This window comes from Rhinolophus hipposideros, assembly GCF_964194185.1.
Source record: "Rhinolophus hipposideros genome assembly, chromosome: 15".
Lineage (NCBI taxonomy): Eukaryota > Metazoa > Chordata > Mammalia > Chiroptera > Rhinolophidae > Rhinolophus > Rhinolophus hipposideros.
Window position 1 is genome coordinate 22,566,837 of NC_138061.1, and position 26,258 is coordinate 22,593,094.

At 40.6% G+C, this 26,258-nt stretch overlaps 1 protein-coding gene across 5 annotated transcripts in view; it reads right to left on the reverse strand.

Moving 5' to 3' along the window:
* Positions 1–26,258, reverse strand: part of GBF1 (golgi brefeldin A resistant guanine nucleotide exchange factor 1) — a 112,471-nt gene that overhangs the window by 23,250 nt on the left and 62,963 nt on the right. For all 5 annotated transcript variants that reach the window (XM_081074683.1, XM_081074681.1, XM_081074682.1 and 2 more), the window contains exons 4-7: positions 6,798–6,929; positions 2,203–2,321; positions 1,572–1,680; positions 1,017–1,077 (exon numbers count right to left, since the gene is read on the reverse strand). In XM_081074683.1, the coding sequence (XP_080930809.1) occupies positions 1,017–1,077; positions 1,572–1,680; positions 2,203–2,321; positions 6,798–6,929 (421 nt within the window). The remainder of the gene's footprint in view (positions 1–1,016; positions 1,078–1,571; positions 1,681–2,202; positions 2,322–6,797; positions 6,930–26,258) is intronic.

Here is a 26,258-nt window from a genome sequence, read left to right on the forward strand (position 1 = left end):
CTTGGAGTGTGGCGCTCTTTTCATCCTTAAACTGACTCCTTCCTGCTTCACTTGGCAAGTATTGCAGAAAGCCCCGCGATGGGGAAAAACCCCAGGAGACTGGGCTTAGAGTGAGAAGTATAAGGCAACTTGAAGTTCTGAAACCAGGAAATGTGAACCAGAGGAATAAGAAACTCTTTGTAGCAGAATCCAGGGGTAGACCTAGTCTGTAGATAATAAGGATTATTATTTATAGATCTGAGAGTGAAAAGAAATCCCAGGAGGAGGCTTTTTTTTTTTTTTAAATAGACTATTTTTAGAGCAATTTTAGGTTCACAGCAAAATTGACTTGAAGTTAGACTGATTTCCCATATAATCCGTCGCCACACATGTATAACTTCCCCCATTATCAATATTCCCTGGGTGGGGGCTTTCAAGCTCTCGCCTCAGGTCTTCTCAAAGTTAAGCTATTGGAAGAAGTGTAGGAAACGGTAAGTTAGGCACAGTATGAAAAGGCCTCCTAGGGCCTAAGCTGAGGGCCTTGACTAGGGCAACCAACAGTCTTGGTTTGCCTGAGACTGAGGGGTGTGCGGGAATGCGGGACTTGCAGTGCTACAATTGGGACAATCTAGGCCAACCAGGATTGTTGGTCACCCAGCCTCGATCCTCCTTCCTCACAGAAATCAGGCTGAGCTTTGGGAGCTGGGCAACCTATTCCAGGCTCTCTTGAGTTGGCTTCCTCTCTGGGTTGCCTTTCCCAGCTGCTACCTGTACAGAAACAGACACAAGTTTGGGAAGCAGGACGAGGTCTGTCAACCTAGTTCAAATAACCCTCTGCCTCCTCCTGAGGCCAAGATGGCTCCCTCCTCCTTCTTCCTTGATCAGTAACCCTGGGCCCAGAGAACTACCCCCTGCCATACGCCCATCGGCCTCTGATGTGGCTGTGAGGCTGGCCAGGTCCCTGAAGCGGCTGTGTGGAAGCAGGCAGGCTCAAGAGGCCTGGGCAGCAGGGCTGAAGCAAACAGCAGCAGGTTTACCTTGTGAAGAGCAGCTGCACCATGTCTACGAGAGTGTGCTCTGCGGATTTTCTCAATAACTCTGCACAGGCAAAAACAAATAACACAGGTGTCATTACTTGCTGTGCTATTATCAGGAGGCTTCTCAGAGCAGACTCCCCTCCAAACCTTGTTTACCAAGGATTATGCCAAACTTATTAAAACCAGCTCCAGCCCAACCTGGCAGGCATAACTTCTTCCCTGGCCCACTAGGTGGCATTACTGAGTCAGGAAAAAGGGGAGCACAATCGTGTTCTCAAGGGTCACAGGCTGGTGTCAATCCCAGAAACCCCAAGGGACAGAGATTTGGTGCTTGGGCTGAGTTAGTCAGGGATCTATTCTAGTTTTTGCCCTGGAACAATAGGCTAAGTTCTATATTCTAGCTTCACAACAAACAGTCAAGTAAAGAGACTTCTAGACCCCTATGGCTCCATAAGGTAGGTTCTGGAGAAATCCTGAGTTTTCCATTTCTCTGGGTTCACCGACAGCATCCTGTATTTGTACTCACACACAATGCCCCAATGTTCGAGCACCTACCACTGAGTCTCATTTCAAAGCAGATCCGAAAGCAAGACTGCATAATCTCACACACAGATTCATTGGTTAGGTGGGCACCCACTGGTGTCAGCAAGAGAGTCCGCAGCACCTACCAGGAGGAAAGAAGAGGTACTGTGATAAACAAAGCAGGCTGAGTCAAGGAACAAAGAAGCTGTTCCTTGTTCCTCTAGTCTCCTACGGAAGCACTCAGGGTAAGAAAGAGAGGTTAGCGAGAATGGCGCCCTCGCTTCAGTTTGGCAGAGGGAGGGGTTTCCCAGGAGCCTGTCTTGGGAACCACGTCTTTCCTCCGCATGCGCCTGACACAGCTCAGCACTCATTCTAGCCCTAGCCCACCAGCCCAGCTGATGGATGCCACTGATTCAGTCTGCTAGACGTACAAGTGTATTAAGGGCTTACGGTATTTGATGTCAATTCATTTAAAGCTTTTAATTATTTTCCTTAGCAAAAAGCTTTTACTTTGGGTACCCGAGCTGCTTGTTTGGAAACAAAGTAGCTCCCTAAGCCCCAGTGGAGTCAAAACACAGCTTCATGCTGCCTGCAGACTTGGGTAAGTAGAGCCGATGGCATCAGCTCCTGGCCATTAGCCTAATTGCTCTTCCCCTCCATTTACCTGAAGGATTTTCATCAGGACAACCTCATCGCTGGCAGGATCCGTGCCCACAAAACGGGCGTGGGTGACAGCATCTGCCATGTTCTCCATGCCCTCTGCTGTGCCCTCATGCGTGGGATCTGCTCCAGCAAAAAAGGAAAGACTAAATGATGTGGAGAGGAGAAAGAAAAGGCAAGACATCCTGTCTAGGGATTGCTTTGACAGACTTTGGTTTTCTCCTCTCCAATTCCCTAACCCATGGTTCCTTGGGCTACCTGAGAATTTCTGTCTGTAAACAACTTAAATGAGGTCCTCAGCACAAACTTTACTGGTTCTTAAACTCAAGAATCAGAATCATTTGGAGGGCTTGTTAAAATTACAAATTGCTGGGCCTACTCAAAATTTTTGATTCAGCTGGTCTAGAGTGAGGCCTTAGAATTTGTATTAGTAACAAGATGCCAGGTAACGTTAACTGGTCAGGGGACCATATTTTTGGAATCACTGGTGTAGAGCTACTCATTTCATCAAGAAAAGGCCTGGAAATATGAGTTTTTGGCCCAGAGCAAGGGCCAAGTAGGGCCAGACCTTTGAATGCCAAAGTTTCAGCCTTTCTTTTTACATGTATTTGTTCCCCCTTCACATCTCTCTCTGGTGGCTTTTGGGGTTTTATGTTCAGGTGCAACTGAGGTAGGGGAGTAGGGGGAAGTCACTGCTGCCAATACTCATATCTGGGTGCCACATTACAGCAAATCAGAGACCTCTTCCAGTTGGTTTCATTCTTATTTAAAACAATATGACAGAGCAAGAATCTAGTTACCAGTTTAATTAAATGGGCATTAGGAGAGAAAAGGGACAAACTACACAGGACTGGGAGCTGGCTACTTGGGTGTAGGAGGGAGGGAGAATTCAACTGTGAGTAAGAGGTGAGAAGCTAGAGGTCACACAACCATTACCATGCTGGAAGCTAACACAAATGCCCCCAAGGGGGAAATTCTGCTCCATTCATGTGTTAAATATCCACAAGGAGTAGCCAAAAAAGTAGCCTCCATCAAGACCTACAATGGTCTTGCAGAACTATCTGGATTGTCCTTGAAAGGAACATAAGTAGGAATAAAAGGGGCAGAGACATAACAAAATTTTGCAACTGACAGAAAGTTGCCCTACAGGTGTCATGGTGTAATTCAGAAGCATCTCCTACTTCTAAGTGGTAGGAATTATAAAAAAATTCTTACAATTTTCTCTTTCCTGGTACCTGTCATTAATAGTTTCTGGGCCTAAAGCTCAAGAGATGGCTGAGAAGAAACAAGAACACTTCTCTTGCAACAATGAGCCAGAAGTCTTTCATTAATTGTGAGTGGTTTTCATTTGTTTTCTTCTTTCTTTTCTGTTCTGGTTAGTCTCTGACACCTAGTCAAAGGCTGTTTTTGTCCTATGTATAGCATGCCTTTATTCAGCTTCAGGAGTGGCTACTTGAAGAGGTCATGTAGAAGAAAGCCAATTTCATGATGATATATAGTACATGGGGTGAACCATCTCTTTCTATCACCCCAACTCTCCTCATTTTTTCCAATCAACACAGAAAATCCTATACAGGCATACCTCTCTTTACTGCGTTTCACTTTATTGCATTTTTTTTTTTTTTACAAATTGAGGCAAGACCTTCCACCAGCAAAAAGATGATGACTCGTTTTATTGCAGTGATTTGGAAGCAAATCCGCAACATTTCTGAGATATGCCTGTCCGCTCAAGGCCCTGGCCTGATTCCTCTCTCAGCCCTGCCGGACAGTCCTTTTTCAGGCCTCCAGGGTCCACAGCACTTTTCCTTACACAGGAAACCCAGGTCCTTCTCATTGTTGCATGGTGTTTTAGAGCTCATGAATGGCAGCCTTGCTCCCATCTCAAAGGCTCCTAGGGGTCCATTTATTCCCCTCTTTCAATAATCTCCCTTATTAAAGTAGTTTAAGCTTTACCAATCTTTTTGTAGCTCTTATCCTCTGAGTTTGAATGAAGTAGCAAAGTCAATTTTCTAAAAAGGCAGGTTAAGAGTGACAGGTCTTTAGGGCCACAGGCATGGCCCACCAGTAAGCTAGGCAATCAGTGGCACAAATCCTGGTCTGACAGCTGTGTGGGGCCAAACAGAAGGCTGGTTCTTGGAGTGAGACCTAAAATAATCCTAGAAGCCTTGGGTCACAGTATGGAGGGGGGCAGGTAGTTTCTTTGAGAAGGGCAGCCTAAACAAAGGAGTGTTTGGCTTGGGCTCACTTAGCAGACCTCGTCTTCCTTAGAATGTCCTCCCTCCCTGGCCACTCTGGAGCACACTGCAGGGAAATGTGCCAATCTCATCTCCTTTGCCTTCTGGTTTTCATGCACTCCTTCCTGCTTCTTTTCTCAGGCCCACTGCAATCACCACCTCCAGCATTCTCTTTTCCCACCACAGGAAACTCCAATGACCAGCTGGCCTGAGGTCTCCAATGACCAGCTTGGCTGCCAAGTCCAGGAAGGGGAAAGAGGAACATCGACAAGAGAACAGAGAAAAAAGGCACAGAGGGCGGCTGCTGGAGGCTGTGGAGAGAGACGACCTGCAGGTGGTGCTCAGGGCAAGGCTGGCGGTCGCTGGGCCTGATTGCTGCGGAGGACAAGTGTGAAGCGAGGACTAGGTGCTGGAGAGGCTGACGCACCGACTCAGAAACTAGCTGGCATGCAGGATTCCTGCTCAGGATCCTGAATACTTCCGCTAAGCAGATCCAACTTGCTAGAAAAGATAAAGGGTGTTTTTGCCCTGAAGGCCATTCTCCTTTCTGGCTGGCCACGGCCTGAGCTGCCTCTTTTCTTGTCTCCCTACTTAGAAACAAAAACAGCTGCCTGTTTTTTATGCTCCTCACCCTTGCACATGGGCTGGTAACAGAGGAAAAGGAATTCAGTGTCCTGAGTGACAAGACCAACTAAAAAGAATCCAAAAGAGACACCGTAAACAAATTCAGAGCTATACAGTAGACTGGATAAAATATCTGGGCGACAATGGGAGAAAATATTTGTAATACTGTGATAGACAATGGGTTAGTACCCCCACTATATAAAAATCTCCTACAAATTGATAAGAAAACAAAAACAACTCAGTAACATAACAGGCAAAGGAAAAGAAATTCAAATGTTCAACCTCAAGGAAATAAAAACAACAAAATACCAGTTTTCATCCACCAAATAAGCACAAATAAATAATACTGATAATAGTTAGTGCCGGTGACAGGGTGAGGAAATGGAAACTCTCAAACATTACTGTTGGAAGTGCAAATGCTATGATCTTTTGGGAAGCAACCTGGCAGTACCTATGAAAATGTAGTAAGCACATGGCCTTTAATCCAGAAATTTCAAGTACAGGAATCTGTCATATAAAAGGAAAATTAAAAAATAAGGACATATGAACAAGGATGCTTATTTCAGCATTATTTGTAATGGCTCAAAATAGGAAACAACCTAAATAATAATCAACAAGACAATGATGGAATGAACTGTGTTGTATCTATACTATGGAAAGTATATGGCTACTAAAACAAAAAAAAATCTCACCAGGGGCTGAGGAGAAGGGAAAATAGTGTATTATTGCTTAACAGTTAGAGTTTCTTTTTGGTGTGATGAAAAAGTTTGGGAAATAGATGCTGGTGATGGTTACACAACATTGTGAATGTAATTAATGCCACTGAATTATACATTTAAAAATGATTAAAATCGCAAATTTCATATATATTTAACCATAATAAAAAAAGAATATACAGACTTCCTATGATAAGATGAATAGGTTTGGGATGTCATACACAGCATGATCACTGTCATTAACAGTACTGTATTGTAGAGCTGAAGATCTAAGGCAGTGGATCTTAAAAGTTCTCATCACAAGAAAACAATTTGTAACTGCGATGGATGTTAACAAAACTTACTGTGGTAATTATTTTGCAACATATACATATATCAAATCATTGTGTTGTATACCTTAAACTAATACAATGTTATATGTCAATTATATCTCAATTAAACTGGGGGAAAGAATAAATCAGATGGATAATTATATCTGTACATTTTTCTAAGTTAATACTATTAAGTGAAAAAAGAAAGCATGTAGCATACAATCCTATTTTTATTTCTTTTTTAAAAAAGGAGGTACTCTCTATATATTTACATACATGTAGAGAAAAGCACAGAAAGATTCAAACCAGTGTTAACATTATTTACCTAACTAAGGAGGAGGAGCATTGAGAAAGACAGAGGAGAGACCATTAACTTTTCTTTTAGACACCTCTTTATTGTTTATCTTCTTAAAATAAGCATGCATTACATTTAAAAATAACTTTAAAAATAAACCAAACCTCCAAGGGCATCCACCACACCCCTAACTCCCTCCAAAGCACAAAGAAACCAGAGTCCCAAGAAACCTCCCCACCTTCCCCACTCTGCAAAACCTGAGTCAATTAGCATGATGAGCAACCAATAATTAATTTCTCTTCTCCAAAGAAACACACGGCTGGGAAAAACTTTCCAGTATCACCAACCTAAAGCCTGAGCAGCCCAGGAGAGGCAAGAAAGGAAGTGCTGTGGTCATCCAACAAAGCCCGAGCTCTTACCTATGAGCGCATAGGACAGGAACTTGTTGACGGAGGTGAGCGCCAGTCCAGTGATAGGGCCAGTGGTATCTTCAGAGCGAATCACTTCCAGAAATGGACGTAGGAACACATTGGGCTCAATTTCTGAGAGTTCTGCAAGAAAAGAAACAGGAACGAAGAGGTGCCATTTAACAAAAAGTTAAATCCTAGAAAAAAGCCCTTCTTATCTGTGCCATGAGGCTAGAGTTCTTAGTTGCTGGGTCCGTCTTCCTCTCTGTTTTACCTTGAATCAAATCCCAGACACTATCATGTCATTGGTGAGGTTTTCAGTATGTAGCTCTAAACGATCAAGAAGCTTAAAAAAAGCACAGTATCATTATCATGCTTTAAAAATTCACAATAAAATGATTAAGATGTTAGATTTTATGTATATTTTAATAGAATTTTAAAAATTAATAATAAATTCTTTAATGCCATTAAATATTGCTGGGTCAATTTTCCATGTCCACACTCCTTAGTGATACACAGGTAAAACTCATCTTGAGTACAGCAAACGTGACGAAAGAGATACCAGGGTGAGCAAGTGTCTTTATTTCTTTTGTTGTCATGGTCAAGGTCACCTCTCTTAGAGATACAGAATGTAGCACATCCCAGGAAGGTGAGGAGAAACCTTGAGTTTTATAAAACCTTGCTGAAAAATAAGGCTAAAAAGAACAAAAGGCTGAACAGGTCCCTACTCAGGGAGGCAGTTTGTAATTTTGGAAGTTCTTCACTCTCCAGCCTCCTTTCTGCCTACAGCAAGCAGAGATGCCCTGAGATGAAGGGCAATGTGCATTCTGCCTCTTTTCATAATCTTTATTTTGCAGACGAGAAAAACAAGGTTCAGATAAAATACATGATTGGCCCAAAATTACACAGCTAATAAGAAGTAGAGTTGGGATTTGAACCCAGTCTATATGCTATATGGTTACAAAACTTGTAAAGCCATTACATTCTTTCAACCAAATTACATACTCCTGAATTTAGAAGGTTTAAGAAGCTCCACTGGACTTGCTCCCTACCCTACTATGCCCAGGGTTTGTTTTTCTAGAGTCTGCTGTGCTTTCATCATTCAGAGACAAGCTCCCTAAAAGGCTTGCTAAATAGGTCAGAAAGATTTAGGGACATGATCAATACTTTTAGAGACAAAAGCAAGCTACGTTTCCAAAGCACTTTTATTTTCATGCATACACAGGGAGCTTCCCACTCAATTCTTACCATCGCCCCCACCCCCACCCCCGGCTGCCACACTCTCCTTCCCCCCCTCAGATAAACATTTCCTGGGACCGGCTGCTTCTCAGATTAATGCTTTAATTAATTGGCAGATTGGGTAGCATTTTCCAAGCTTGTCTGTACATTGATCACATCAGCTGTATAAAACCTGCTTCTCATCCCCCACTACCCCCACCTAGAGATGTACAATTGGCAGAAAAAAACCTAAGAGAAAAACTTGTGTGGGTGTGCAATGGTGGAAGGTTGAGATGTAACCAATAGAAATATTTGGAAAAACTGAAATATATAAAACACTTTTTCTTATCTTAATAGTATTAACATTTTAAATACTTTTTAGAAAGCACATTAAAGCATTTAAAGTCATCTAGCCTTGCTGCTTTAGGAACACAACTGTATTATGTACAATGTGGACTGTCATATAAAAAATGGTCATGGCTGGTATACTTAAGATATAAAAGTCTAGATGGGGAAAAAATCTTTAATTGAGAGACGGGACAGGGAACAGATCTTTTGAGCTTTCATACAATTGCTCCTGGCTTCATGTCTTCTTTCATGGTGAAAGAATAGGGCAATTTTACAGCCATGGTTTGACACTTTCAAGGCAATGTGCATTCTGCCTCGTTTAAAAAATTTATTTTAATTTAGTAAAACTGCCTCTTTGGGTATAGAGTTCTATGAATTTTATCACATATATAGACCCTGTAACCACTGTGGCAATCAGGATACAAAACAGTTTCATTGCCCCAGAAAACTCCTACTATTACCCCGTTGTATCACACCCTCCCCCACCTCTAACCTCTGCCAACCACTCATCTCTATCACTAGCGTTTTATCAAGAAGGTCATATAAGTGGAATCGTACAGTATACAACCTTTGAGACTGGCATCTTTCACTCAGCATGATGCCCTTGAGGTTCGTCTAAACTGTTGCATAGATCAACAGTTAGTTCCCTTTTTATTGTGAGGTAGTATTCCTTTGCATGTATGTACCACAGTTTGTGTATCCATTCCCTAGCTGAAGGACATTTGGCTTCTCCAGTTTGGGGCAGTTGTGAATTAGCGCTGCTATACACATTTGTGTACAGGTTTTTGTGTGAAGAACATTGGTATCTCCATGTGGTTTAAATTTGCATTTCTCTAACGGCTACTGACATCAAACATCTTTTTGGTGTGCTTATTTGCCATCCATGTATCCTTTTTGGTGATGTTCAAGTCTTTTGCCCATTTTTAATTGGTTTCCTTACTGTTGAATTTAGAGACTTTTTAATCTATTCTGGATTCAAGTCCTTTATTGGCAGTACAGTTATTTACAAATATTCCTCCCAGCCTGTAGCTTGTCTTTTCAGTCTCTTAACAGTATCTGTCATAGAGCAGACATTTTTACTTTTGATGAAGTCCAGTGTTATCAGTTTTTTTCTTTTGTGAATTGTGCTTTTGGTGTCAATTCTAAGTACCCCTTGCCCAATCCCAGGTCACAGAGATTTTTCCTGTTTTTTTTTTTTTCTAAAAGGTATACAGATTTATATATTCATTTACATCTAAGATCTACTTTGACTTGATTTTTGTATAATGTGTTAAGGTTTAGACCAAGTTTCTTTTTTTCTTTTTTTTGCATATGGATGTCCAATTGTTCTAACACCATTTATTGAAAAAATGACCCTTTCTCCATTGAGTTCTTTGCACCTTTGTCACAAGTCAGTTGCTATATTTGTGTGAGTCTGTTCTGGGTTCTCTATTCTGTCCCACTGATCTTCGTGTCTAACTCTCTGACACTACCACACAGTCTTGATTACTATAGATATATTCTAAGTATTAGGTGGGTGCAAAAGTAGATTGCGGTTCAAAAGGTTAAAAATTGCAAAAACTGCAATTACTTTCCCACCAACCTAAAATTAAAATCAGAAGTGATTTCTCCAATTTTATTCCTTTTTTTCAATACTGTTTGAGTATTCTAGTTCCTTTGTCTTTCCATTTCAATTTTAAGATAAACTTGTCTATATTTATAAAAAATATTGTTGGGAGTTTGATAGAAATTGCACTGAGTCTATAGATCAGTTTGGGGAGGAATGGTATCTTTACTATATTATGCCTACCAATCCATGCACATGGTATGTCTCCCTTTATTTAGATCTTAATTTATTTTACCAGTGTATTGTAGTTTTCAGTATACAGGTTCTGTATATGTTTTGTTAGATTTATGCCTAAGTATTTAATTTTATGTTTGTAAATGGTATTGTTTTAATTTCAGTTTCCAGATATTCATTGTTAGTATAGAGAAATGTAATTGATTTTTGTGTGTAGACCTTGTATCCTGTGACCTTACTAAACTCACTTATTAGTTCTATGTGTGTGTGTGTGTGTGTGTGTGTGTGTGTGTGTTTGTTTAGATTCCTTGTGGTTTTCTACATGGACAATTATGTTACTTGTAAATAGGGATAGTTTTATCTCTTCCTTTCCAATTTCCATGCCTTTTATTTCCTTTTCTTGTCTCTTGTACAGGCTAGGACTTCCAGTACTAGGAAAGTAGACACCTTGTCTTGTTTCCAATTTTAGGGTAAACACATTCAGTGTTTCACTGCAAAGTGTAATGTTAGCCATAAGTTTTTTTGTAGATGTTCATTATGATGAATGGATGTTTTATTTTGTCAAGTGTCTTTTGTTCATCAATTGAAAAGATCAAGTGGTTTTTCTTCTTTAGAATGTTAATGTGGTAGATTAATTTTCAGATATTGAATCAGCTTTGCATTCCCAGGATAAGCCTCATTTAGCCTTGGTATATTATTCTTTTTATATATTGCTAGGTTTGATTTGCTAATCTGCTCCTTAAGATGAAAGAGTTCAATATACCACTGATGGCCGGCCCAGTGGCGCAGGTGGTTAGAGCTCCGTGTTCCTAACTCCGAAGGCTGCTGGTTCGATTCCCACATGGGCCAGTGGGCTCTCAACAATATACCACTGAGATGCTTGGAGGGCGCAGGAGTTACACCATACAGAGGCTGGGACAAAGTGCCATGGAGAACTCTCTGGAGGCTCTGGATGTGGCCCGCACACAGTGTACAATCCAGTCAATGGACAAGGGATCATTAGTCTCACCCCTACCAATAGCCAGGCATATGATACCCAAGCTCATCTGTCAAATTAGGTGCTGGAATCTGTGACTACTAAAATACGTTCATTCCAGCACTTTCACTCTGTGAATCAATGCTTTATGGAAACTTAATGATAGAAAAGTAGAAGGGCTGGACTTTTTAATGAGCCCATGGGGAACCTTCACTATCACCCTCACTCCTCCACCATTCCAAAAAAGAGAACTGCAGTGTATGAAATCACCTTTCCCAAGAGAGTGCTCGAGGCAACACTGGAGTTTTGCTCTCTAGGTTCCACTGTTGATTTCCAAGAACATCAAAGAAGCTCTAACAGGAGCAACTCTTAAAGCTTTTGGTGGTAGTGGGGTGGGGAGGGCATGGCAAGGGAGGTTGTGCTCCTAGCAGGACACTGGTAGTAAGGACATTTCTTTTCTTTTTTTTTAAGGAGGTGCAGCTCACAGTGGCCTATGCGGGGATCGAACTGGCAACCTTGGTGTTATTAGCACCATGCTCTAACCAACCAAGCTAACTGGCCACCCCAGCACATTTCTGATTTAAGTGGCACTTCTTTGTAAACATGTTATCTAAAAACAAAAACACAAAAAAAACCCCTAAAATTTTGACGCATAATCCTGCTAATATGTTCAGATGGTCCTCTAGAATGGTGCTTCTCAAACTACATGTGGTTGTGAAGGGCCAGTTTCTTTTTCCTTTATGTCAATCCATTGTAGACCTATAGTTTTATAAACTACAATTAAACAAATTGCTAGAAAATAAAATTTGAAAAACATAGTATAAACTCCACTTTTTATTATTAGAACGAACATACATAAAATTATTCTGTCAAGATGTTATAAACCAAGCAGCAGTTTGTGAACATGGAAGGTTTACAGATTGTACTTTGAGTAATAGTGCTCTACAAAAATAACTCTAACTTTCGAGTAGCCATTCCAGAAAAATCCTCCAAAGCCTAGATATTATAGCTAAAATAGGCCCTAAAAATAATTTACAAAGGAGTTAATTAAGGTTTAGGTAGGGTAAACAATGTGTACAATGCTGCAAAGCCAGTTAATGTTGGAACCAGGATTAGAAATTGAGGGCACCAGGTAAAAACATGGGCTTTAAGTAGGGTTCAAATCCCAGTTCTGCAACTTAATGGCTATGTGATAGATACTTAACTTTTCTAAGTCTGTTATTTTATCACCCGTAAAATGGATGTTAGAGAATTCAAATAAATCACATTAAAAAATAAATAACAGCTGGGGCCGGCCCAGTGGCTCAGGCAATTGGAGCGCATCCTCTCAACAAGGATGCTGGTTCAATTCCTCGACTCCCGCAAGGGATGGTGGGCTGCGCCCCCTGCAACTAACAATGGCAACTGGACCTGGAGCTGAGCTGTGCCCTCCACAACTAAGATTGAAGGGACAATAACTTGACTTGGAAAAGTCCCGGAAGTACACACTATTCCCCAGTGTAGTCCTGTTCCACTTCCCCAATAAAATCCTTAAAATAAATAAATAAATAAAAATAAATAACAGCTAACATTTATCGAACTCAGACTATGTGCCAGGCACTGTGCTCAGCAATTATATATATTATCTCATTTGATTCTGTAAAATGAGATGGTACAGTGCACAGAATAAAGTAAATGTGCAATAAATATAACTAAGATATTGTTATTCTAGTTGTTTGTTTTTTAGTTCTAGAGTTCTAGTTCAATGTTCTTGATACTGTAATGTACTATAAGTTCAGTTTATTTCTTAAGACATAAATAAATATCAAAAACTTCAAAGGTATGCCTTCTACCTTTGCTTACCAAACTTTAAAAGGGATACAATTTAAAGATAAATATTAGGTTGGTGCAAAAGTAATTGCAGTTTAAAAAGTTAAAAATAATTGCAGAAATGGCAATTACTTTTGCACCAACCTAATACCAAGATAACTGGTGGTTGTTATTTATGTATGTTATTTATGTGCAATTTGAAATAGCTTTTACTTTCTTAGGGTTTCAGCTTGCTACAAGATATGCATACAAGTTGTCAGAGAAAGGAATAGGCTTCTTTTTTAAAATAAATGTTTGAAATATTCATCCCCTTTTAGAAGAGATAACAATAATAATAGCAGCTATCATTTATTACCTTGTGCCATGCTGTGTGCTAAGCGTTTTATATACCTTCTTTCTTCATAATTTTTTCCATTTTGAAGATGCAAATGAGACTCAGAAAGGACATACAGATCTATCCACTAGCTAACTAGCAAGTGGTGGAAATGGGAATCAAATCTAGGTTCATCTGACTCCAAAATCTGTTCTCTTAGCCATTCATCTCTACTGCTTCCTACGAAGCCAGAACAGAAAAGTTTCTGGTATTCTACCTCCTGGCTTGGCCTGCCTGGGAACTGAAATTCAATTGTTTAGCTCTTCTTCAGAAGAGTGAGAAGAGGTGCCTGAGTTCTGGGGAAAGGTGCCATGATGCTGCCCATAAGCAGGCTGAGTAATTTCACAACGAAGGAGACATCTGACACCCCTGCCAAGCAGCCAAAATTCCCACCCTGGAAGGCTGTCAACCTCAAAGCACAAATAGTCCAGTAAACAGGGAGTGCAGATCAGGTAGAGGGGTGCTCCAAAGGTGACTGGTTCATGTTCTAAGATGGGAAGAAAGAAAAGAAATGGGTAAAAGGAGGGAAAATTGGAGAAAGAACACTTGGGGTCCTTCTAGTATTAGGCTACTTGCTTCTAAAATCAAATCCAGGTCCAATTTCTGGCTAGTCCGTGCCGAATAAGAAAAATTACAAGAACTATTAAACCATTTCTGGAGAAGCTCATAGGCCACTTCAACACAAAGCAAAGTGAAGCCCTTTAGAGGTCTTGGTGGTGGTCTGCTCCACACCAGTGGGCAGGCAGCTCAGCTCCCTATATTAGGACATTAAAACTGAGAAGTCTGTTTGACCCAACGTCAGTCTGAGAATCTGCAGATGTCCCCTAAGTCTCCTGTCTTCTCAGATGATGAGGTTACCTGTCCAAAGGGGATGAATCCTGACACCGTTTTCTCTTTTCATATCAGAGCTGCCACCCTTTCCTATGTGGCATCAAGCACTGCCATTAAACAAAAGGGAACACTCTCTTCTCAGCCTACAGGGGAGCAGTCACCATCTTCCCAGGAGGCTTGTGTTCTCCAGACTGCAGCAGCCTTTTCTCATTTGGCCAGCATTGGGCTGGCACATTCCTGAGCCAAAATGCACACATAAGCTGCTTTCCCTGGTAGCGAGGCTCTTCACTCCTGAGTGACTCTTATCAGGGGCGATTGGGCATTCTCAATTGGATTACGCTGACAAGGAAAAAGGTCTGTGGTATATTATTTCAACACCATTTGGCTTCAGAAATGCCTGTCTCGACCCTTTTGCCCTCGGAGCCTACTTCTCCATTCTTGCTTTCTGGAGGGTCACCAGCTTGCTCCCATCCTAGCTCTTCATCCTGCAAATATTGGCTCATGTTCCTGGAGACAGAATATCGTCATTCACAAGGTGATCATGTATGACAGACTAATAAATCAGAGCACGATAAAAACAGAAGTCTAGTTCATTTACCCCTCTTGACATTTCTGTATCCAGAGACACAGGACACAATTATTTGAGCACAAAAAGCTTCTTGGTTTTGGCTTTTCTGTCTATGCCTGCACATTCCATTTTAGGAGAAAGTGTTGGTTCCTTATGTTCTACTTTTCTGACTATACTGTACCCAGGAATATTTCTTGTAAAAGTAGTAGGATGGAGAACTATCTGCAAATGGAATTTCTGAGATACTTTAAATTCAGTAGGAAGGAACTGTGCTCTTTTTGGTCACTACGGGACATCAACAGTAGTGGTTCAAAGGATGAGAAAAACTAAACTTGGGCAAATCCAGACGCCTCTGGAATATCTCCTACACCTGCCATACCTTTATTTCCAGGCCTTGACTGGTCAGATGGGGATTTAGGCTTCATTTCAGGAACTGACTTGAGAGAAGACTGCCAAAGGGCAGCTCTCAGAGAAATGTTATTACCTAGTCCAGGCTTATGGGTCAAACCCAGACAAGCCTTTGCAACCCTGCCTTATATAACAGGAGAAATGAAATAAAGAAATGCACTAGGCTGACTATTGGTCTATTAATTATTATGTGACCTTGGGCAAAACACTTCACTTCTCTGGGCCATAGTTTCTTATCCATAGGGCTTTCCTGGGGAATATGATGGTGGTAGTAGTTTAGATTCTTTAAGGCTCTTTTAGATCCCTAAAACTTATTCTAAATGCAAAGTACAGTTTGGGAGTAAATGCACATGAATATAGACGGTTTGTTACAAAGGGGAGTCAGGGGGGAGTGGAGGGAAGCAAGCCCAATTTGTTTGTCTGAACTGACAGTGGATACTCTTTTTTCAGCTATCGCCCAACATTTCCCCAGACCTGTTTTCTTTTCTCAAACACATGCTTAGTTTCTCAAGGTGCCTTTAGACCGGGAATTGGGAAGAGGGGTTGGGGGTGGGGGGAACAGGGGAGATTTATCTTTGATATTATGACCCTTAAAGAGACAAAGTATGGCAATGGCTTAATCACTACCACATCCTGGTATAAAGGGAGTCCATGGGTCCACCTCGGGCCAGCAGTAGAGGATAATGATACTAACCACCTTAAACTAAGAAAGGCAAATTATTTCTAAAACTTGATCCTTTAAAAATTCTTTGAGAAGTATTCATTTCTCAGACTGATCTATCCCTCAAAAACCAACTCAAACTGCTTTTTAATGAACAAAACAACAAATTTAAGTCTATGATTAAACATGAGCAATTCCTGTACTTACACAACTTGGGGTTTTACTGAAAGTCTAAAAAACCCCAAGAATTAGAAATCACAATTTTATATTTTCCCCTGTATTGTTTTTACACTTGATCTTAGCCAAAAGGCTGAGAAGCGATCCCCTGAATTGTTTTTGATAAGCAATTTGTAGAAAGGTCATGTTCATGAGATTCCAACCTAAGCCAGAGATGATGGATGTACTCTTACTCCTTAGATATCTGGCCCCAAAATGTTCAAGATGATCAAGACAGAAAAGGGTATTTGGCATTTACATATGCTCTCTGGTTCAAATACTTGATCAGACCTTGGCCAACTCTCTGTGTCTATAGGTAGAGTATAGGAAGATTTTTAAATTCAGCATTAAAATCCCTGATAACAAATAGAGCCAATAGTAATGGCTGCATTTCAGTAAATCTTTTCTCCAGAAATCTTCATTTTTACCATCTCCTTGTTGAGGAGGGCCACCCTTGTCTGCTGGAATATAAGACAGGCACTTAAAGGCAGCATGCACATGGGAAAATAGTCTGTTGCATGATTTTCTTAACATGATGCATCGATCCTGACTGGAAGAGAAACGAGCTTCCCACCTTGGGAATTCCTGCTACATTGCCAGTTCAGCTTGAGGCTAGGAGCTGCTGCCCACCACCCTTACCAGAATCCCATTCCATTGTCTCGGACAACAACCTTAATTTGCCTCAGACATCAGCAACAGCTACATAGATTTTAAGCATAATTATTATACATAGGTTATTTATCCTCCCAGTAATCCTGAGAAATAGTATCACTGTTCCCATTTTACAGATAAGGAAACCAAATCACTAAGAGGTTAGTTAAGTGACTTGCCCATGATTACACAGTAATGCAAGCTGTGGAATTTAAACCCCAGTCTGTTCTGGACTCCAAAGTCCATGTTCTTCAACACTGCATTATGTTCTTACACATTATACTAGGCTATTTATTGATTGCTACAGGTTTACTACTAGATATATTAACTGCATGACTTGGATGGCAAATAAAAATTTAAAACTTAACTATCCTAGAATTGAAGTTTCTTCTGCACCTTTTCTCCTCCTCACCAGTGACTAAACACTGTTATTGATTTTAGCACTGCCATACAAATTAAGCATCAGGTTTGCCCAGGTTCCCTCCTAATCCAAGAAGAAGAGTGAGGCCCCTTTAACAAGGCCAGCAGGGCTAAATGAGGCCCACAGGGGCTGGCCTCAAACACATCGCAGAAGCCTGAGGACAGACTGATCCATGTGTCTTACTGAGAGCACAAGTTTGATGCGTATCAACTCTAAACACTAGTGCTCTCCCTTCTTGGGGAAATTGGCACATATTGAAAGCAAAGCAATTAGGTTGTAACATACAGGCAAACCGAGCGCCTATGGTCCTTTACTCTCCCTTGCCGTTTTCTGCATGCATTGTATAAAACCAAGCCCAAACTTAAGCAGGCAATTTGAAAGCCCAGGAGAAATTAAAAATTTCTGTTGCTATACTTTAAAACAGAACGATTCACCCCAGCTTTACGCACTCATTACACTTGGTGTAACTTTTTCAATCCAAATTCCTCTCTTGTAGTCTAGTAAAAATGTTCATTGTTCAACAACAGCAAGAAGACAATTACAGGTTTATTATCAATTACCACCCTGTCAGGTCTCCTCCGGGGCCCTGAAGGAAAATAAGATGGGGGAAAAAAAAAAAGCTTAATTCTGAATTGACATTAGCCAAGCCTACAGATGATGGAAAAGACTGAAGCTTTTCCAATAGCCAAAGCTTTTAAAGAATCAGAGCATCCCCAAAGAATATCAATTATGGGACTGGTAAGCAACCTTTCCCTGTTCCTTAGGTGTACAAAATCCTACTTACCCACCTATCTCCAACAGCTGTGAATGGTTTCTAGGACAGCATATCATAAATTCTTTCTTTTTTCTTCTTCATACATTCTTAATGACATTAAAACTGAAGAATCTTATTCTGCCTCAGCCAACCTTCGTGCTAATGGGCTCAAGCACTTACGGCAAGGGATATTTCCCATTTTACTGACGGGGAAAACAAAGGTATGAAAAATGGAACCCATAAGGGCCAGGATAAGTACTGAAACCACTTGCCATTGTTCCATCTGAAGACATGTTTGTGAGCTGGAGAATGAACAAATAAAGTTTGTGGGAGCAGCAATACTCTGAGAAGTCACACATTATTTGCTCTGAAAGTTGCCCAGAGAACCTTCAAAGACAGCTGAATCTGGAGGAGCAATCCTGAAAGGATTGGGAAACAACTTCAGAAAACATGGAACTGAACCCGGGGTTCAGCCAACACCTGTTCCCTCAACAATATCTGTCTCTCTGTCTCTCATTTTATCCCAACTGCATACAACACAAAAGCTGCATTATTCTGGTAAAGTTGCATTCCAGGCCAGGGTGCACAGTTAATGTTTTTTACAGCCCACATGCCTCCTTGTGATAGATGGCCACTTTATAATAAAATACTTTGTGCTCAATCAACTTACAAATAATGAGTGTTCCATTACATGGCATTAAAAACAAACCCAAATTCAGAAAGACCCAGAAAGAAACAAGGAACAGGAACAAGGGTGAGTCCTTGAAAGAAAGAAGCCCAAGAGAGAATCCTCTGTAACCCCTTCATTTCTAAAGAATGTACAGTCGTAAGGAGAATCTGGTATCTAAAAAGGCACTGATTTCAATAAGTCATGTTAAAAAAATTGAACATTCATATGCAAATAAAAAGAAAAAGAAACTTGGTCTAAACCTTACACGTTATACAAAAATTAACTCAAAGTAGATCATAGATATAAATGAATATATAAATCTGTATACCTTTTAGAAAAAGAAAAAAGCAGGAAAAATCTCTGTGACCTGGGATTGGGCAAAGAGAACTTAGATATGACACCAAAAGCACAATGTATAAAAGAAAAAAACTGATTCACTGGACTTCATCAAAAGTAAAAATGTCTGCTTTATGAAAGATACTGTTAAGAGACTGGAAAGACAAGCTACAGGCTGGGAGGAATATTTGTAAATAATTGTATTATGGGAGGGGAGGAGAAGAAAAAAAAACCTATACTGCCAATACAGGACTTGAATCCAGAATAGTTCAAAAAGTCTCTAAACTCAACAGTGAGGAAACAAACAATTAAATTAAAAATGGGCAAAAGACTTGAACATCACCAAAAAGGATACATGGATGGCAAATAAGCACACCAAAAAGATGTTTGATGTCAGTAGCCGTTAGAGAAACGCAAATTTAAACCACACGGAGATACCAATGTTCTTCACACAAAAACCTGTACACAAATGTGTATAGCAGCGCTAATTCACAACTGCCCCAAACTGGAGAAGCCAAATGTCCTTTAGCTAGGGAATGGATACACAAACTGTGGTACATACATGCAAAGGAATACTACCTCACAATAAAAAGGGAACTAACTATTGATCTATGCAACAGTTTAGACGAACCTCAAGGGCATCATGCTGAGTGAAAGAAGCCAGTCTCAAAAGGTTGCATACTGCATGATTCCACTTATATGACCTTCTTGATAAAACACTGATGACAGAGATGAGTGGTTGGCAGAGGTTAGAGGTGGGGGAGGGTGTGACTACAACGGGGTAATAGTAGGAGTTTTCTGGGGCGATGAAACTGTTTTGTATCCTGATTGCCACAGTGGTTACAGGGTCTATATATGCGATAAAATTCATAGAACTCTATATCCAAAGAGGCAGTTTTACTATATGGTAATTAAAAGAAAAAGAAGGTACTGAACGAATCTTAATCTAGAAATTTCACTCTATTCATACCAAGAACGGCATCCACTTGATAAAGTCCAATATTAGGTCCTATCTTCCAAAACTGAGGTCTAAAGATATCCAGATTAGGTTTAAGGGCATGGCCACCTATGAAGGTGGAAGGTGGACCTGAATTCAGTAATGCTTTTCCCTTCAAGGGTTTGTGGAAAGGCTAGAGTGGCATTTTCTAACCAATATTCGAAAAGATTTGGAATTGGAACCTAATTTTTTGAAATCTTCAGTTGAAGCAGCCCTGTAAAGACAGGTCACTTTTCTATCAATTTCAACCCCAATGAGCATGGTGAGAGGAATTATTGCTTTAGTACATTAAGTCACTTGGCTTTGGGAGTCCACACCCCAACCTTCAGTTTCCTGCTTTAACCTTTGGCCCATCAGAATTAGTTCCCCAAGGCCTAGGTAAGATAGAGGCATTAAAAATTAGGAGAAAGAATTTACCAGGGCATAATTTCTCTTCCATAATATTTGACACACAGAATACCAAAATCCTACCTGGCTAAAAGACCTTGGCAATATTAATGTCACTAATGGAAGTGCTGACTTCTGCATACAGCTTCAAGGAGAAAAGGTGGAGGTAAGAAGAGTGGGGAGGGCCTATCATCTGGCACAGACTAACTGCCCCATGCTGAAGACTAACTGCCCAGGCTCATTTGGGCCACGAAAGGCCCCTCTCCTATATGAAGATGTACAGTATGTACAAAAAGCCACAGTATATACACTATTATGTAGCCATGTCCTACAAAAGTCCCTAATCCAGCATCCATTAGATTAGGTCTGAATTCTGCTGGCCAAGTCCCAACATCTCAGGGGGCTGGCATCAAATGGGGAGGCTGGAGTAGGGTTTCAAACACCTGTTTCAGCTTTTTAAGTGTCCGATTCGGGCCACTGTGCTCTGGCAGCAGGGACCCTGATGATGTCGGTTCTCTTCTCCTGCCAAATCCTCAACTTAAAGAGCCTAGGCTCTAGGGGAAGAAAAGTTAAGACTGGGGGGAGGGGAGGAGTACAGCCACTTTGAAGAACTGTTTCTTTTAAAGTTAAACACACATATACCCTATGATCAGCAATTTCACTCGTAAGTATTTATCCAAGAGACACTAAAACATATGTTCTCAAAAAGACCTGTACAGGAAAGTTTATAGCAGCCTATTCATAACAGACAAAACTGGAAACTATCCAAACATCCTTCCATAAAAGAATGAGTAAATTCTCTTATGGTTTATCCATATAATTGAATAGTGCTCAGTAACACAAAACAAATCAAAACAAAAAGACACAGTGATGGCTTTAGGCTCGAAGGAGGCCAAGGTGCAACTGCCTGGGGTGGACGTGCATCCGGGTTCATCTGACACCTGCCGCCTCCATCACGCTGTTGAAGTTCAACCCCAACGAGATCAAAGTCACAGACCCGAGGTGCACCAGTGGGGAAGATGGTGCCATGTCTGCCCTGAGCCCCGAGATAGGCCCCTAGGGTCTGTCTCCAAAAAAGGTTTGTGATGGTGGGTCTGAGAAGTACAGGGAAACTGACCACTCATCACAGACAGGCCCGGACGGGTACCTGCCTCTAGTACCGCTGCCTCTGCCCTGATCATCAAAGCCCTCAGACAACCACCAGGAGACAGAAAGAAGCAAAACAAAATTAAGCACAGTGGAAATCTCATTTGTGATGAGATTGTCAAGACTGTCGGACAGATGAAGTACCACTCTCTAGCTAGAGAACTCTCTGGAACATTAAAGAGATCTTAGGCACTGCCCAGTCTGTGGTCTGCAGTGTTGATGGCCGCCACTCTTGTGACAACATGGAGGACATCAATGGTGGTTCAGTGGAAGGCACAGCTAGTTAGGAACTACAAAGGAAAATATTTCAATTAAAGATTATTTGACAGCCAGTGAGAGAAAAGAAAAAAGAAACAGTGATACATGTCACAACATGGATAAATTCAAAAAACATGCTAAGTGAAAAGAAACTAGACATAAAAGAGTATATTCTGTATGATTCCACTTATACGAAATCCAAAAAACCAAACTAATCGTAATAGAACAAAGAAAGTGGTTTGTGTATGTGTGTGGGGGATAACTTCAAGGGGGTATGAGGAAATGTTCTAGGGTCATGAAAGTGTCCTATATCTTTTTTTATTAATGGTGCTTACGTGGGTTTATACAATGATCAACATTTATCAACTGAACACCTGTGCATTTTACTGTGTGTTAATTATACCTCAATTAAAAAAAAAGAGCTGGGGACTTGGGGTGAACCTCCCCTACTTGGCATTATTTACAGAATGAAGATATAGAAGAAACAAATTTGCTTCCCAACTCACCATTCTGGGAGCAGAGGCTCAACAGCCAGCTGAGCTGCCACCTCAGTGCCCCTTGGGCAACCTTTGGGGAAAGAAGAGATTTTCAGGTGATAACTGATACACCCTCAATGAAGCCCTGTTGCTCCCCAAAGGAGTGTCACTAAAATGTCTTCAACAGTGTTTACTTCCCCATTGCTAAAAGTATAATTAGGGTTCCAATTTAGAAGTTCACATATAACAAAAGCTAGGCCCTGAGAATTTACAACTCAGACAGTCTTCCAAAAAATTAAGTTATAACTACAGTAGTAGACAAGTCAAAGCTCTAGTTCCAGAACTGCCGCTATTCTGTCATGAGGCCTTGCACAACACATCACCTCTAAGACACAGTTCTTTCTCTATAAAACGGTCTAGGTGACCTCTACGTTTCATTTTAGCTCTTCCCTGCATGATTTTATAACTCGTAAGTTCATATGGCCTCCAGGATCAGATGGGAAGACTAGCCTTGTAATTCTTCTTAGCATTGTTACAGAGACTCATCCTTTAGCTTAATGAGGACACCCAGAGAGATTCTGCATATCATGTGGGACGCTTTCTTCCCCCTAACACATTTAGAGTCTGGGAGAAAAGCAACAAATCTAAGATGTGATAAGATGCTTACATGGCAAACCCAAGGCAGCAAAGGATAAAATAAGAGTAGATACCCTCAAAACCTAGTGGGAATATTGGAGAAGAAAACAAATGTATATCAAGTGTCTATTATGTGCAAGGCATGCATTGTACTAGACATCTTGCACACATCATTTGATTTAGTCTTCACAAGAACCCTGTAAGACAAGTTTTTAATCTCCATTTTACAGATGAAAAACGGAGGTTCGAATAGGTCAAGTAACTGCCCAAGACCAGTCAGTGGTAGAGACGGGATTTGAACCTAGGTCTGTCTAACTGCAAAGTTATGCTTTTTCCACAACCATTTGGCAGGAAATAAGTTAGAGATCCTAGCTCTCAAAGGGGCCCCGTGAAATCCTAGCATTTTCTTCTTCTTGCAAATAACGCATTTCATGTATCTCTGACAGCCTTTGGCATACACAGAAGAAAGGGTTAAACCTACAGTTGGGAAGAGGAAATTCCCTGGAAAATTGAAACACATGCTGTGGCTCTGACTAAATTTCACACCCATTCTGTTGAGCAACATCCATAGTGTGTGAGAAAAGATTCCTTCCCTCTCCAGCACCCCCATCCTTTATGCATTCCATCACCTGCTGCTTTCCTTCAGCCTGGGCTGAGGAGGAGGTGCGGGGAGAAGACTACACATCTTTGCTTGATACATATTTAAGCTAGAGATTAGTAAACCTAGGGCAAGGAGAAGTACTACACGAAAAAAGAAAAGGAATAATACTTTCTCATTTCTACTTGGACCAGCATGGGAGGGAACTCTTATGACAAGCCATAAAGAGGGAAGGGGTTGGACGTCTGCCAGGGAGGAAAGGGAGAAGCTGTTCTTCCTGGAGAGTAGGCAGAATTCAAGAGAACAAGGCCCCTTCTCTGGTATTTTATGCTCAAGTGAACTCTGTATTTCTGTCCGTAAGAGTTATACCTCACACAGGAGAGCAAATGGGAAGGTGGAAACATTAAACTTTTTTTTTAACCTCTGCTACCCCCCCTTTCAACCAGATTCCTGCTTATAACAATGAATATAGTGATTTGGTACTAGAAGTTGACTGGATAAAAGATGTTTGTGGGAACCTCAGAGTCTAGGATAGCTACCTGGTATAAAAGAAGGGAGACAAGGAGGAAGGGAAGGAAAATGAACAGATGCCATTATGATTCTTAGTCTCTAAAGACAGTCCCATACAATGCCATTCCTGACATGCCCCTCCTCCAATAAACAAGTGGAGCTTATGTCGGCTTCCCTTGAATCTGGTCTGTGACTGCTTTGTCAGATACAATGTAGAGGAAGTGACAAACTGGGACTTCTTTGCTCAGGTACTAAAAAGGCTTTACAGCTTCTATTTCTTCCATTTTGTAGATCTGAACTGCCATGCACAAAGTTTAAGCCACCCTTTGGGGGACAGAGGTCATGAAGAAAAGCCCTGGAGATTCAGGCATCACCTCAACAGAAGCCACATAGCACCAGACATTCAATCCACAGCCACAGCTGACTCCAACTGCAGGAGAGACCCCAAGTGAGACCACTAGAAGAACTGCCCAGCTGAGCCCTAGTCAACCCATGGAATTGTGAGATACAATTCCGTGAGATACTTGTATCAAGACACTCACTTTTGGAGTAACTCGTGTAGCAACAGGTAACTGAAACAGTTGGCTTTTGTTAAAAATGAAGCCAGTAATTCTTTTGTCTTGGGCATATAGCATACACTGTATTGCAGGAAAACAGGATAATCTACACAGTTTTAGTTAAAATAAAAGGAATTTATAATGGGGTAGGGGGAAATCCCATTCCCATTAGCAATTGAAAATAAAAAATACCTAAGAATTATACCTGAGAGGTTTATGGCACATAAACCGGGGAAAGAAAAACCAACCAATTTTACTAGTCACAAAAGAAGTCTTGAATAAATAAAGAAGCTACAACGTGGTCTGGATAGGGAGGCCAAATATATTATGAAGATGTCAATTCTCCCCATATTAACTTATGTTCCTGAATTAAAATCCCAATGGAAATTTAAAAAAGAACTTGAGTGACTCTGTACTTCATGTGAAATAATAACCGGATGATAGCCAGACTACTTTTTAAAACAACTAAAAACAGAAAGTTTACAGCTATAACAAATACAAAGCTATAACAAATAAACAAGTATACTACTAGCAAAAGAATGAGTAGGACAATATGTAGCATATGATATATGATAAAAAAAATATTCAATAGGTGGTCTTGTAACACATGATTAATTATTAGGGGGTAAAAGTTAAATCCCTACTGCATTCCACTTGACAAAATACATTCTATTTGATTAAAGAAAAATACTAATTAATTCACTCAACAAATATTTATGAGCATCAACTTTGTGCCAGTCACTTAGCTAGAGAATAGAAATATAGTGGTAAACAATGCAGTGCAATACCTGCCCTCATGGAGTTTCCTACAGAGTGAAAGAGAACAGCATTAGGCAAGGGCTCACACAAGTACTATTAAAGAGAAGTGCAAGATGCTAAGAGTGTTTAAGAGTTAAATATGAAAACTGAAACATATAGTAGGCAGAATAAAGTGATTTAAGGTGAGGAGAATGTAGTGAATAATATTCAACAACATATTCTTAGCAGATGAAAAGGACATGGGAGCAGAGCTGAAAAGGCTGAATACCACGTGCCTTTTAGAAGGAAGCACCAATGAGAAACAAGCTCTCACCCACCAGCTGGAGGGTGAGAAAATAGCAGACCAGTTCAAAGAATGTGAAAAAACGGAAGGGAAAATAATTTAAGAAGTAATAAAAGATCACCTCCCAAAGTCAAATGATATGATTTTCTAGATCAAAAGAACACTCGCGAAGAACCTAGCATAATGAATAAAAAACCAAGTGTTTTAGAACACTAGGTTGGGGGAGGGCAATGGTGATATGCCTTGCAGCACTACTGGACTTTTTAAAATTATATTACCGGGGCCGACCCAGTGGCTCAGGCAGTTAGAGTTCCGGGGTCCTAACGCTGAAGGCTGCCGGTTAAATTCCCACATGGGCCAGTGCCAGATGGCTCAGTTGGTTGGAGCCCGTCCTCTCAACCAAAAGGTTGCTGTTTTGACTCCTCACTTCCAGCAACGGATGGTGGGCTGTGCCCCCTGCAACTAACAACCAACTAACAACGGCAACTAGACCTGGAGCTGAGCTTCACCCTCCGCCCTCCACAACTAAGATTGAAAGGACAACAACTTGACTTGGAAAAATCCCGGAAGTACACACTTCCCCAATAAAGTCCTGTTCCCTTTCCCCAATAAAAAAATCTTTCAAAAAAACCTCAAAAACTATATATTACCTAAATCGAAATAAAAATAATAAAAAGAATGTACTACAAAGAAGTAAGAGTGATAGGCAAAGAATTTTATACAAAGGCATTTAAACTATATTGCTTATAATATTGAAAAACGAAATAACCTAAATAACCAATAACATGAAACTCAATAAATTTTAAAACATACAATAAATAACATTAAATCTTGTTTTCTGAGATT